This window comes from Periophthalmus magnuspinnatus, chromosome 15 (genome assembly GCF_009829125.3).
Source record: "Periophthalmus magnuspinnatus isolate fPerMag1 chromosome 15, fPerMag1.2.pri, whole genome shotgun sequence".
Taxonomy (NCBI): Eukaryota; Metazoa; Chordata; class Actinopteri; order Gobiiformes; family Gobiidae; genus Periophthalmus; species Periophthalmus magnuspinnatus.
In genome coordinates, this window is record NC_047140.1 from 28,452,572 (window position 1) to 28,465,852 (window position 13,281).

The 13,281-nt window shown below is 39.2% G+C and overlaps 2 protein-coding genes across 2 annotated transcripts; one reads left to right on the forward strand and one right to left on the reverse strand.

The window, feature by feature from the left end:
• Positions 1-1,872: 1,872 nt before the first annotated feature.
• c1d (C1D nuclear receptor corepressor) lies at positions 1,873-3,650 on the reverse strand. Its single transcript, XM_033979811.2, has 5 exons — positions 3,459-3,650; positions 3,238-3,378; positions 2,544-2,610; positions 2,381-2,436; positions 1,873-2,306 (listed from the first exon to the last, which is right to left on the reverse strand). Exons 2-5 carry the CDS (start codon positions 3,373-3,375, stop codon positions 2,100-2,102), a joined length of 468 nt encoding a protein of 155 aa, XP_033835702.1. The 5' UTR covers positions 3,376-3,378; positions 3,459-3,650; the 3' UTR covers positions 1,873-2,099.
• A 344-nt stretch (positions 3,651-3,994) lies between these two features.
• LOC129456835 (uncharacterized) lies at positions 3,995-13,257 on the forward strand. The gene is made up of 20 exons (XM_055227187.1): positions 3,995-4,153; positions 4,230-4,437; positions 4,543-4,709; positions 4,784-4,914; positions 4,999-5,165; positions 6,282-6,367; positions 6,767-6,847; positions 6,931-7,048; positions 8,107-8,282; positions 8,387-8,608; positions 9,981-10,183; positions 10,254-10,376; positions 11,002-11,139; positions 11,288-11,525; positions 11,602-11,803; positions 11,873-12,089; positions 12,217-12,326; positions 12,399-12,547; positions 12,619-12,841; positions 13,118-13,257. Exons 1-20 carry the CDS (start codon positions 3,995-3,997, stop codon positions 13,255-13,257), a joined length of 3,258 nt encoding a protein of 1,085 aa, XP_055083162.1.
• The last annotated feature ends 24 nt before the right edge of the window (positions 13,258-13,281 follow it).

Here is a 13,281-nt window from a genome sequence, read left to right on the forward strand (position 1 = left end):
CTTCTTCTGGGGCTTAAGAGGCCGCGGTCACCAAGGGAAAAATCTCAGTGTTGCCTCATGTCCAGATGTGCTGATGTGCTGTTGTGTGCACATAAAAACGGGAACAGAGGAACAGACCAGAGCAGGGATCAACAAACTGGTGTATGAAAACATTCTGCACAGTTCATACGTGACACTGTTACATCAAGTGTATTCTGATTTTGACCTTTGGAGTGGTGGAAACGTGAAGAAAATGAGGAATTTCTTAGAAAACACAATTTGCTGCTGTAGTTAATCTAAGCAAATCGATCTACCAATTAAAGCTGTTACTAGTATTTCTACTACAAATACTAATACAACTTTTTTTTGAGATCCTAGCCGATTAACCCAGTGACAAAAAAAAAAAGATATGCCTCACAGTTGACTCCGGCTGTTATTAACTGTTATTTGCAAGAGAATCCCACTTTGCTTACCTGTGCTACTACTACAAATACTGATATTACTGCTACTAGTACCACAACAAATGCTGATACTACCAATACTACTACAACCATATATATTACTTATATACTTATTTACTCATTACTTAGTTGTTGTGAATAAAGAACACCAACTCTTTACCATACAGCTACATTATATTTACTAAAAGGACAAATTAGAACAAATTGATCTATTTCAAAGACTCACTCACTGCCAAAGACGTCACTAGGACCGTAACTGAGAGCTGTATGCTAAATAAAAGTTATTGAGGGCCAAGGTGAAGGAGACGTGACACAAATGACTGGAGTTTTTGATATGTGAGAGAATTAATATGAAGCAGGTCGTTTTTTATGAATGTTGGCTTATTATTGTGAATGACTTTGTCCTGAACTATTCCTCAAATGCTTTTTACGAGTTCAGTTCACAACAGTAAAAATAAAAAAGCTGCATTTTAAACTTCTATTGATATTACATGTAATTCTCTGTGAAGATAATTTGTTTTTTACATTGTGCAATCGAGTAAGTGCAAAAAAAGAGGAAAAGACAAAACAAATGAGAAAATATCCAGTGGTTTGTTGTGTCTCATAATCCCAGCTTTGTTACTGCTTGCATTTATAAATCACTTACATTAGTCTCCATGTGTATGGCTTCCAGTTCTTTACCCAGCAGAAAAGAGGCCGTTCTTCATCATCTGGCCTGATGAGGTAACTTGGTCTGATGCATTTCACTTCATGTAATATAAACTTCCTCCACACTGGCTCTCATTGCGCTGCACAAAACTAAATAAATAAACAGCCACAGGACAAACCAACATTTCCAACTTGTTAACACTCCCCACTTCAACTTTTGAGTTTGTTTGTTCAAATTTGCTTTTGTGGTGACCCAAAATCTTTATACCAAGCACATGTGGTGAAAAGGGCACGCAGAGGCAAACATACCAAAGAGGGGAGAATTGTGGAAAATCCATATTTTTCCAATATGCAGCTAGGGTTGTTCATCAGGCTTAAGTTTGACACACATCTTTGAACAGACAGGAACAACAACTCAATGGAAAAAGTAAAAGGATGGAGCAGGGCAGTTTGGCTAAACAAATATAATTTTTGGACGCTGTTGCTGCCGGGAGGATAAGAAAAGGATGATGAAAAGAACGAAAGAGACATCTCTCCAACTAACTCAATGCCTCAGTGTTTCCTGAGCTTGATTAGAGGGATGTGGGGACTTGCAGTGCATTAAGATTAAGATCAGAGTTGTCCAAAGGCAATTGCCAAAGGGAAGTAGTAGGAGATTCTATACCAAAACTGACGTTAACTTTTAAAGCTTGTTACTTGTGCTTGAAACAAAAAGGTTAATTTAAAAAATGCTTAGTTTAACAGGTTACTTTTAGTTTTACACACATATTAATATCACATCTGGTTTGGATCAATATGGAAAAACAACATTTTGTTAAAAAGCATATTGTTTATGTGAAATTTGTCAAAATACAAAAATAAATCAAAAACAGGTGAGATGAGACTTTTTTTTCTTCTTCTCAAATTGTAGGTACTTTTCATTTAACGACTCTCTTCCATTACATCTTGAAAGTGGACATAGTGAGGCTTAAATATGTTTAGAACGTGTCCAAAAGCACAGCCTGTCTGTCCTCAGCTCTGCTTTGACCTCTTTCTTTGAGGTGTGTCTGATGATGTCTCTGCTGCCTTCTTGGATGCAGATTTCTTTGCTGAATTCTTCTCCTCTGGATCATATAGTGCGTTCCTGAGAAAGCGAGACGCAGCACCTTTATCCAGACGAGCCGCTTTCTTTTTATCTGTTATCTCTTTCACTTTGTTCATATAAGTCCTTATTCTCTCCTGGGAAACAAACACTATTCAACAACACAAAAGACAAATGGTATACAAAGAAATCTTCATTCCAAGACACATACCAGTTCCTGTTTGATGCCATGGTCTCTTGGATTAATGCCTCGAGTGACCAAGTACACTGTAAATGATGCAACAAACAAAAGTCAAAAACACTTGAGCCCCTATTATATATCGGGATAGGATATAGACTGTAAAACATCACTTCAGCTTAGAATTTAAACTTACTCCAAAACAGAGAGTTCAATGTGTAGACAGACATCAGATCAAGTTTTGCCTGGTCCAGTGGATCCAGCTGAAAATGAAATACAAATTGGAAAAAAATTACTGAAAAAAGCACATGTAAGCAATTTTGCAAAAGAAAAACATCTCTCACATGTGCATTTAGTTTAGACAAAAGTCTCTGGACGATAACATTACATTTATAACAGGAGTGGAAGAAGTACTTCATTTTGCTACTCAAGTAAAAGTACATATACCGTAGCAAAAAATACTCCAGTAAATATAAAAATGTACTTGAGGAGTAAAAAGTAAAAGTATTAAAGAAGATTTGTTAATATGACACGTTTAAACAGGTATTTAGGTAAAAGTATTTTAGTCCAGTTCAAAAATATAGTGGGAAGTACTGATACCTGCTCTCAAATGTGGCAAAGTAAAAGTAAAAAGTACATTTTAAAATTCCCTTACGTACAAATATCTAAAATGTGATTAAGTACAGTAATTTAGTACTTTTATTTTGTTACGTTCCACCACAGACTTATAACAGATTGAGCAGCTGGGGCATGGATGATGCTTGAACATATTTCATTGGGTTTTGCATTTGTGGTGGTCAGTTCATATATTGTTAACAGTAGGTGAACTCTGTTGCTGGAGTATGCTTCATATCACTAACAGCTATATGGTAGTGATGTGCGGCGTTTACCTTTTGCAGCAGATCATTTCTGGGCATGGAAATCAAGGTGTCCAACATGTTTTTAACACTCGAAACAGCCGAGTCAAAGCCCGTGAGCTGTTCGTCGATCTCATGAGGATAGTCTTCGTTACTGGCATTCTCCGCCATCCTCTATACAAACGACGAAACCACAACACATTTAATTGGAAAAACAATTGTTACTGAGGCAAAATAAAAAATAGCAAACCAACCTGATCGTGCAGTAAAACAACAGCTTAACACACGATACTCTCGGAAATAATCACTCACTAGTGGCGTGATAACAACCTAAATAATGCATCAGTGGACAAAGGTACAGGGCAATCCAAGATTTCGTTTAATAAATTACTTATTTAGCAGCACAGCACGTTGTAGCTCCAAACCGGAAATGATTCTGAGTGGACAAGAAACGCTGCTGTCACTCTGCCGCCACCTGCCGTCTGGATGAAAAACAACACCGCTTGAAATAAACAGTACAAGTTAACGTTATAACATATTTAACGTATGTGTTTAGATTAAAATATATACAAATCAGTTTTTATTGTTATTTTTATATATTTAGAAATTAATACATATATTTTATTGTTTAACGGGCGCTATGCAGCTGTGTGTGGGTTGTCATGGTAACGGGGATGGGATGTCAGTTAGCTTCAAGTTTAGTTGTTGCTCACAGACACACACAGGTTTCATTAAACGCGGCGGGCGCATGGATCTATAACAAAAACGGCCCTGTTTCTAATCTTTTAAAATGGATAACTGTGATTTGGCAAAGCTGTCTGTATCTGTGGGGAAACTACACCCGGACTTTTCTCCAAACATCACCAAATACCAAGTTACAGTTGAGAGCAGCGTCAACAAAGTCAATCTGAACGTGGCCACTAGCGACTGTGGAGCTTCATACAGAATTGTGAGTATATTTAACCAATTAACACGTTTATAATTTGAGTTTAGAGTTGACTGGTGAACTTTAACTCGTGTTTCAGCGTTTTGGAGATGAATCCCGTGTAGTTAAACTCAGTGATGGCTTGAACAAAGTGGAAATTGAAGTGGCAGCAGAGGATGGTACTATCAAGAAGTATTATGTTGAAATCACTAAACTGCCTGCTAGTATTGCAGAACTGAGTGAGCTTGCCTTGGAGGGAGAGTTTCCACTATATCCTGAATTTAACCCCAAAACATTTGAGTACAACAGTGAGTAGCACTTTTTGGATTGTAAAATGTCAAAATAGGCTATAAAATGCAACAATTACCTACTATAATCTTACAATTTAAACTAAAACATCTCTTCTCTTTCAGGTACCGTTCCATTTTACGTGAATTCAGTGACAATGATTCCCAAAGTACCAGATAAACACATCCAAGTTAAAGTGAACGGGGTCGACAGCTCTCAGCCCGTTTTACTCAACTATGGAGACACTTTGGTGGATATTTTAGTTTGCTCAGCAGATGGCAGCCATTCACAGGTACGTATGTTCTGTTTCACGCTAAACAGCCTGATGATTTCATATTATTGCGGTGATGTGTTCATATTTTGCAGGTGTATACTGTGTTGGTCACCAGAGAGCTGCTTCCACTAGCTGTTACCTTCAGTGACCCCAAAAACCAGTTTGAGTATGAGTGTCCGGTGTCTCTCAATGCTTTTTACAGACCTATTTCCATCAATGAAAGGTGGGGTCTCAGTCGTCAAAATTCTGTATTCCTCATAGTCATAACATAATGAAAATAATAGTTTGATTTTTCTTACTTTTGCAGTAACCCTAAGCACATCTTCTCGAGGCCGTATATAGAGATGCTGGCTCGAAGATCCAAAGTTGATCCACTAAACAACAGTCCATTACGAGGATGTTGGAAGATTATTGAAATGAGTCTGGACCACGCGATGTCTGCTGCTCCTGTAAAGTGTTTGTTTAGATATCGAGGTGAATGTTTAAGCCCTTGTGTTGGCCTTTGGATCTTTAACCTGCATTTGAGATCACTTACCGAGTATCAGTGTAGCTCTTCACTTCGTGCAGCTCCAACAAAACCAGCTCAGGTTCAGTTTCACACATGTATTCTGACCTATCTATCCAAGCAGTGCTGATTACCTCAATCTGGGTTATCAAGTATCACAGTGATAGTAACTTAGACTTAGATAAAGGAAGAAATTACTTAGATAAAGATACTATAGATAAAACTACAATAATTCAACTCATTTCAATTTTAAGCTCAGCCCAAAATCGCAGCAGTAGTCGCCTCGCAGGGCCTCACAAAATTGTTTCTTTAAACACTGATGGGAGGTAACAAAGCAAAAGTACTACTTTACTTTACTTAAGTGCATTTTACAATGGATACTTTTTATTTTCACTTCACTACATTTGAGAGCAGTATCTGTACTTTCTACTCCACCACATTTTTGAACAGGACTGAAAAGTTAAAGTATTTTTTACTACAGTTTGAAGACCTGCTGAAAAGCCTTGGGGTGGAGGATTATTTTTAATAAATTCATAATTTGAGCAAACAAAAATAAGCACATAATAAGAGCCAGAAAAAAAACTAAATCTATTCAGTCGTTTCTACTGAAAAAAATTCAGCACAAATCTATATCAAAATTACTACAGTTAAAGCTTTATTATGTCTCAAAATCTGTGTGAAATACTTTTACATTTTACTCTTAAGTATATTTTAAATGGGTACTTTAATACTTTTACTTGCGTGTTTCTTTCCATGTGAAACCTTTACTTGTACTTCAGTATTTTTGTCCTGGTATCTGTACTTTTACTCAAGTAACAAAATTGAGTACTTCTTCCACCAGTGGATTTAACAATCTGAACTTTAGAACATGAAATGAAGAAATAGTTATTGGTCAGTAACACAGAAGCAGATTAACCAACTTTTGAATTAATAATGAAACTGGCAAAACATAGAAAAACAGCTTACTCATCCTGCAGGTACAAGAGATGTGCAAATGTGTTGTTCTCTCTAAACATGATTAGCTGTTTTTGTATTTAAAACCATGGTCCTATGAATAAAATGCAGTCTTCTTTTCTATCTTTAAGGTTGTGATAGTGAGATCAAACTATCAGAGCTCGGGTCACATTTGCTGGACTGTCCCCACAAACCAACTGGGGAACTCAGGACGAAGGTTAGTGCCTGAAACGGCGCTTTGGAATCAACTTCTCTCATCCTTTATTTACAGTGTTGTGTTGCGTTTCAACTTAGATAAAAAGCCACGTTTTAGATGTTAAATCCAGTTATGAACAATTTTACAATTTTCTTAAGTAGCTATGTAAGTGTTTTTTTTTGCAAATTGTAGTTTCTTTTTAGCTCCCAAATCTATCACACAAGAATTTTACACTGTTATTTATGATAAGTGATTAGTGATAAACATGTACATTTATATAGTCGTTTTATTCTATATGCAGGCCTGTCGACAGAAATTTCTTTAATTTAATATAAATTAACAGGAAGAGGGTCCAATTCTGGGCCCCTAAAGCCCTGGGGCTCGGGACAACAGACCTCTAATAGTTTTATTGTGTTTCAGGATGTTACAGACACAAAATGGTACAAGGAGCACTTTGAGACGACCAGTTCCCTCTCAATTGAAACAAAGCACAGTGTAGAGGTATTAAATACATCTATGAATGACATTTGTATCATTATCTGCACCTCTGACATGTTTATATCTATATATATGTTTGTGTTTAGGTCCGTAACTGGGAGAAGAAACTCCGCCTGAGAGCTGCTGTAGAAAGCAGTGTAGAAAACCTCTGTGCTTTTGCTGAAGACCACCTGAAAGTTTACAATGAATACCTCCCAAAACCAGGTACATTCATAAAAAGCGTTTGTCTATAAATAGCATTTTCGTGTTTAACCTTAATCTACCTTTGCGGCGCACTTAAAAATACATGAAAACGTGTCGGATAGTGTGTTAGTGTCTTTGGATGAGGCGTCCCGTGACAGGGGCTCAAGTTGCTGGTCAGTGTTTCCCCAGTGCTGATGAGAAACTGGACACTGGGGGGAGGATTGAATGAAAGTCACTGGAAGTTAGCTGAGAAGTAACAACAAACTTAACAGCCCACAACAGATAGGCAAGGACTGGTGCCAGTTTATCTTCCCCTCCTGAAATATACACAAGGCTTTGGTATTGCATTGGCTGGATCTGGACGAATCATGACTAAGGACAATGCAAAGTTTATTTGTATAGAACAAAGTCAAAGTGCAAAGTGTTTTACAGAATAAGAAGGACATTAAAATCATAATACAACAAATCAAAATATAAATAAACATCATAAAATTAACATTAAAAGAGAAGAGGCAGAATAAAAAACAGTTTGGAGTCTGGATTTAAACATTGTCCAAGTAGAGGCCTGTCTCACATCTTCAAGAAGATTGTTCCAGGTTTAATCTGCATAAAACTGAAAAGCTGATTCCCCATGTTTAGTCCTGACTCTGGGTACCAGTAGGAAGCCAGGATTGAACCAGGACTAAACCAGGACTAAACCAGGACTTAACAAGGACTAAACCAGAACTAAACCAGGACTAAAACAGGACTCAACCAGGACTACACCAGGACTACACCAGGACTATACCAGGACTATACCAGGACTAAACCAGGACTACATCCAGAGGCCAGTACCAGAGGTTGCGATGGTTCCTGTGGCACTAACATTCTTTATATAGTGACAGATACCATAAACATAGGTTAATGATTTGGAGATGAGTAGATGTGTTGAATAATATCTGCAAACCGCTATTTCATGTTCCCTAAATAAATATACCCACATAGATAAGGAGATAGTCAAAGAGATATAAAAGCCAGGTCACTGTTTACTGATGGAAACAAGTGGTAACAGTGTGACTGATTTTGCTATTTATTTCCAGGTGACTTGATGCAGTACTCCGAGGACACATCTCCACTGTATAACCTTGAACAGGCCGCAGTTTACTATGCATCAGCCATAAGATACAACTCTAAAGACTCCAGACTCCACTTTCTACTAGGGATGGTTCTGGAGAAGACGTACTACGCCACTGAGATGTATGGGCTACAAAAAAAGGTATTCTAGATCTGTATGTGAGCAATGAACACAGATATGAAGTAGTTGTGAAAGACTAAGCCAAGTGTACAGTAGACCCATATCATATTTTTTCTCATTTACAGATTGACAAAGAAAACAGTGTTTTAAGTAATGCCAAGTCAACGTCATATCAGGATGATATCTTAGCTGTTTGCAAGCTCCATGGGCTCTCAGGTACTCCAACAGTGGAAAAGCAGCTGCAGGCTTTGGGTAAAGAGTACCAGTCACTGAGAGACCAGGGTCAGTCCAGCAAAGCAGACTATGTACAAACACTGTACTTATGGCTGTCAAAGAAGCCCGGCAAGGTAAATCCTTTGAGTCTCAGATGTGAAGTAGTTTAGTGATTGTAGAATGCAGTAGCACATGAACACTCTGCCTATCAATTATTTGTAAATAATGATTTGACCAGTTATGACCATAGACTGTATATATAATTGGACATCGCTAACCTGCTAGCCGCCGCGTTCCAAAACCACTCCGGCTTCAGTTCACTTTACACTGGGAAACAGTCGCCCCTCTCTGTGTAATTGCTGCTGTCAGGCTCGTCGTTTTGTTCTTAAAATATTTGTATTACCTGCTCTACATGATCCTGGTGTTTTTATTTCGCTATTGTGTCCGTAACTGAAGATATGAACATTAATAACAGACAAATCAGGTGCCTTCTTTCCCTGAGGATGCTCACACTAGCATTAGCAACGGTCTTGATTGACAGCGCTGCTAAGATCATGCTCCCTTCTAAATCAGAGGTGCGAGCGGGAAGAGACGTTACCTTTAACCACCTCGCTCCGGATTGGTTCTTTGGTTGCTATGATACTCGTGGTTGGAAATCTTAATATGCAACTCGGCTTGGCTGTAATTTAGAGCATGTCACATTCACTCAGATGTATTTTATTCATTTCACCAGGGCTCATAACTTTGTGGAATTATAAATGACTTAAAATGAAAAGAAGATATAACATAACCTGTGATGGGAAGAATACTTTGAAAATGTATTTAGTTACAGAATACTGAACACCTGCATTAAAATGTGTTTTATAACATATTCTGTTACATGGGCCAATCAGAGTACTGTTTTTTGAATACTTAGAATACTTTTACATCGAGTTGCATTATATTATAGTGTAAAAAAAACATGACATATAATTACAAACAGCTTTATTTTCGTTGCCCTGTTTGTTATGCATTAATATATGTCCATTTAAAGATGAAAAATCACACATGCAGTCACTCCAAGAGCTGTGTTTTCTTTTTTTCTATTACCGTGTACTTCAAAGCCAAAGTATGTGATGAAACACTATCTATACCGGAGTACAGTTACTCAAAATTACTATTCAGAAACATATTTTTGGTACATGTATTCAGTTATAGCAAAAGAAAAATCTAAATAGAATAAAATCTGTAAACTGGACTAAACGTTGCAGGAGTGAAGCCGTTTCAACACCACAACATTTTGTCCAGTTGACAGATTTTATATTTTTCTTTTGCTATGGATCAGACCTGAACAACTTCAGATTACACAGATATGTATTCAGATTACACAGATATGTATTCAGATTACACAGATATGTATTCAGATTACACAGACACATATTCATTTACTTCCCAACACTGAACATAACTCTATGAGAAATTTGAAAACACAAACTACTTAGACTTTCTCATTCCTTGTTGTGGCAGGACAACAGTGTAGCCCTGCAGGACGAGGAGAACTGTCTGAAACAGGCCTTGATGAAGTACTTGGATGCCTGGTCCCTGAGTCCACACTGTTGGGAGTATAACCTACATGTGGGGAGGTTACTGTTACTACAGGGCAAGCACACTGAAGCTCTACAACACCTGCAGACCGGCTTGGCTCTACGCCCACTAAACGCTGGACTAAGGTCTTTTGCCATTTGTTATAAAACTGCTTTATTAACAAGATTTACAATGATACAAATCTTACTGTCTCAGATTTTTCACTGGCCTGGCATTACTGCAGCAGGAAAAGAAACCCTCAGAGGACAGTGAAATGGAGGCTGCTCTGTTCCTACAACAAGGTCTAGAGCACTTTGTCGGTCAGCGCTGCAGAGAGAGGTGAGCGTGTGGTGGGGGTGGATGGAGCTTTTAGAGAATGAGAGGGCACGACTGCTTCTGTAATGTGCCGGAAAGTTCTTTTGTATGTGGTTTAGTGAGTGATTGACCAGTGGTAAAAATACTTTGCTTAATTTTACTCGTAGATCATTCAGACATAACACACGGGTATCAAACTTACGTCAATAACCATAATTTTGTTCTGTTTTAAACCATTAATATAATGCTGTGTCACACACCCGAATATATATGTGAAACAATGAACATTAACCAGTCAAAGATTCCTTCCATTTGGTCCACTTTTGCTTGATTTATTTGGTTGTTGATGACGACTTTCACCCTACAATTCCTCCATAAGAACTAAAGTATTGAAAATGCTATGAATCAATTGTCTAAACATCTCTATTTGGGTATTTTTTTACTGACACAAGTCTTACGGTTGCTTTCTGCTTCTAATAAATCAGCTCCAAGAACTAAAAGGTCAAAGTGCAATGCCTTTACTGTATATTCCATAAACTATAAAGGTGTAAAGGTTGTGTGTAGGTGTACATCATCATCAGAAATAGTTCCATTCCACATTGCTCTGCTGTTGAAAGAAATTTTTCCTCAGTTTTCCTTCGTTTTTCAGCTGGAAAGAACAGTTCCCATTAGACCCTCTGTCCAGCATCAGCACACAGTTCCTCCAAGGCCTTCTCACTTTGGGTCGACTTCAGCAAAGAAACATTCTGCAGGACAAGGCCATAAGCTCCGAGCAGGTCTATCACATGTATGTTTCAATAACGTCTTCTGCTGCACCTATTCTCAAGTTTTTTTTGATACAAATAGATATTCACTGTAAAGCCAAAGTGTGCGTCTCACTCATCACAGCTGCTCCATGTGAATGATATTCAGACAGTTTTGTGCTGTCTCCACAGTGTTGCTGCGCTGGCTGCCCAGAGTGTGAGTCAGTGTGTGATTCGCGGCGAAGCAAGCAGTCAGCTGGAGTGGGTGCTGCTGGATGCTCACTCTGTTCTTCTGCAGCGGCTCATTCACAAGGACGAGGCCAAGGCTGAGCTCAAGCCTTTAGTGGCCAAGAGGTGCCAGGCCATAATCGCTCTCATCCATCTCACCTCCATCACCCCCTGTCAGGAGCTCCTGGACCTGCAGGAGAATGTGAGGATCCAATTTATGCTTTTAATACAATAATACATCATTCCTTGTTCAAAAGCCATATAAACTCTGTGGACAGGCATGCCAGTTATCAGTGGTCACCACACCACGGAACAGCTACGCTCTGTGTCAGCTCGGTCTGGCCCAGCTCTCTCAATATGACAGCAGCCCAAAGCTAACTACGTCACAAGATGTCTTAGCTAATGCCTGTCTGAGCTTTCAGGCAAGCATTGATTTGGAAGGCAAGCCTCAGAAAGGAGAACCACCAGAGCAGCTGAGCAGTAAATATGCTTCATGATTCTCCTGTGTGCTTGTTTTTAAGTTAAACTTAAAGTTGATTTCTTTGGCAGAACAGAAGTGGTGGCAAGACAAACAGAAGAGTGAACAAGAGATTGTGTCTAAAACAGCACCCTCTCAGCCACAGGCAGTGAAGGGGCCCGCTAACACGGGAGCTACAAGAGCAAGAGGCAGAGCACAGCCTGGAAAAGGACTCTCAAAAACTCCTGCCCCTGTGAACCCCGGCAGGGCAGGGAGGACTGCTTCTGCCTCCAAACCCTCTACTGCCAGGTGAGTCAACAGACCTCAGCAGTGACCCATGTGTGTTTACTGCAATGAGGAGATCAAGAGAAGAATGTATTATGTTGAAAAATACACAGAAATACTGTCTCCTTGTAATACGCTTTTTGCCCTCTAGAGGGAGACCTGGGGTAGCTGCAAGATCCTCGAGCAGCAGCACCAAACGCCATAACACATCAAGCAAGTCCAAACAAGAAGTCCCAGCCAAACCCATTGACACAGTCCCAGGTATGAGCTGAGAAGAGCTCACACACAACTCCTCTAAATGAGCTTGCACAAAATGTTGAAACTTATTTTCAGAGCCAGTGAAAGAAAGTGTTATTGAGTCCGGTCCAGTAAATCCCAAGTCTTACATCCCACGCATCGGCCTAGCTGGGGCCTTAAGTCGCTCAAAAAAGTATGAACAAGCAAAAACTCTCTACCAAGAAGTCATCTCCATGTCCCCAGAGGTTTGTAGTTATAGTGTATATGAACCATGTCTTCAAATGTGTGTATGGTTAAAGTGACTCTCATTGCTCAGGTACATGATGCCTACATTGAACTTGTGCAGCTGCTGGAGCCCACAGACCCAGAGGCTGCACTGGAGGTGTACTGCAGATATCCTCTGAAGCCAGTGGCAGAACAAACTTTATATGACGCGTTCATTACAGGAGAAACTGTCAGAATATTAATGAAGCTGGAGCTATACGACCATCCAATGCTTGGCTCAAGTCTCGTGGCATATGGAAAAGTTATGGGACTAAGTAAGTCATCTTCAGTAATATGCCCCTTATCAAACCAGATGATTCACAGTGGGTTTGTGGACATTTGTAGGACGCCTTATAGCATGCCTTGCTTTTTATAGCGATGTATCAGATTTAAGTGGTGCTATAGCGAGGCAGGCCAGAGGGCATGACATACTGCACACTGAAGGATCATGTGTGACCACTCGCCCACATGTCACATTTACTCACGTCAGATTCTCATTAGCAAAGCACCTGGAGCAATGCCAATTATCTGATGTGTGATTATGCCCATAGGTTGCATCGAGAAGTACATAGACATTTTGGATGGAAAATCAATGACCAAACTGCTAAGAAGTGTCTATGCAAAGATACACGACAGACCGGAGAATGACCCAGAGCTACAGGACTTTTTTAGGTTTAAATGTTGGTTGTGACACAAAGACATTTTCAGCACATAA

Bases quoted from the DNA above. Each gene is read 5' to 3' on its own strand.
- c1d (XM_033979811.2), bottom strand. From the start codon at position 3,375: ATGGCGGAGAATGCCAGTAACGAAGACTATCCTCATGAGATCGACGAA. The intron at 2,437-2,543 runs GTAAGTTTAAAT...CATCATTTACAG, and splicing joins ATTGAACTCTCTGTTTTGGA to TGTACTTGGTCACTCGAGGC. The intron at 2,307-2,380 runs GTATGTGTCTTG...TTTGTTTCCCAG, and splicing joins ATGGCATCAAACAGGAACTG to GAGAGAATAAGGACTTATAT.
- LOC129456835 (XM_055227187.1), top strand. From the start codon at position 3,995: ATGGATAACTGTGATTTGGCAAAGCTGTCTGTATCTGTGGGGAAACTA. The intron at 10,377-11,001 runs GTGAGCGTGTGG...TTCGTTTTTCAG, and splicing joins GGTCAGCGCTGCAGAGAGAG to CTGGAAAGAACAGTTCCCAT. The intron at 12,327-12,398 runs GTATGAGCTGAG...ACTTATTTTCAG, and splicing joins ACCCATTGACACAGTCCCAG to AGCCAGTGAAAGAAAGTGTT.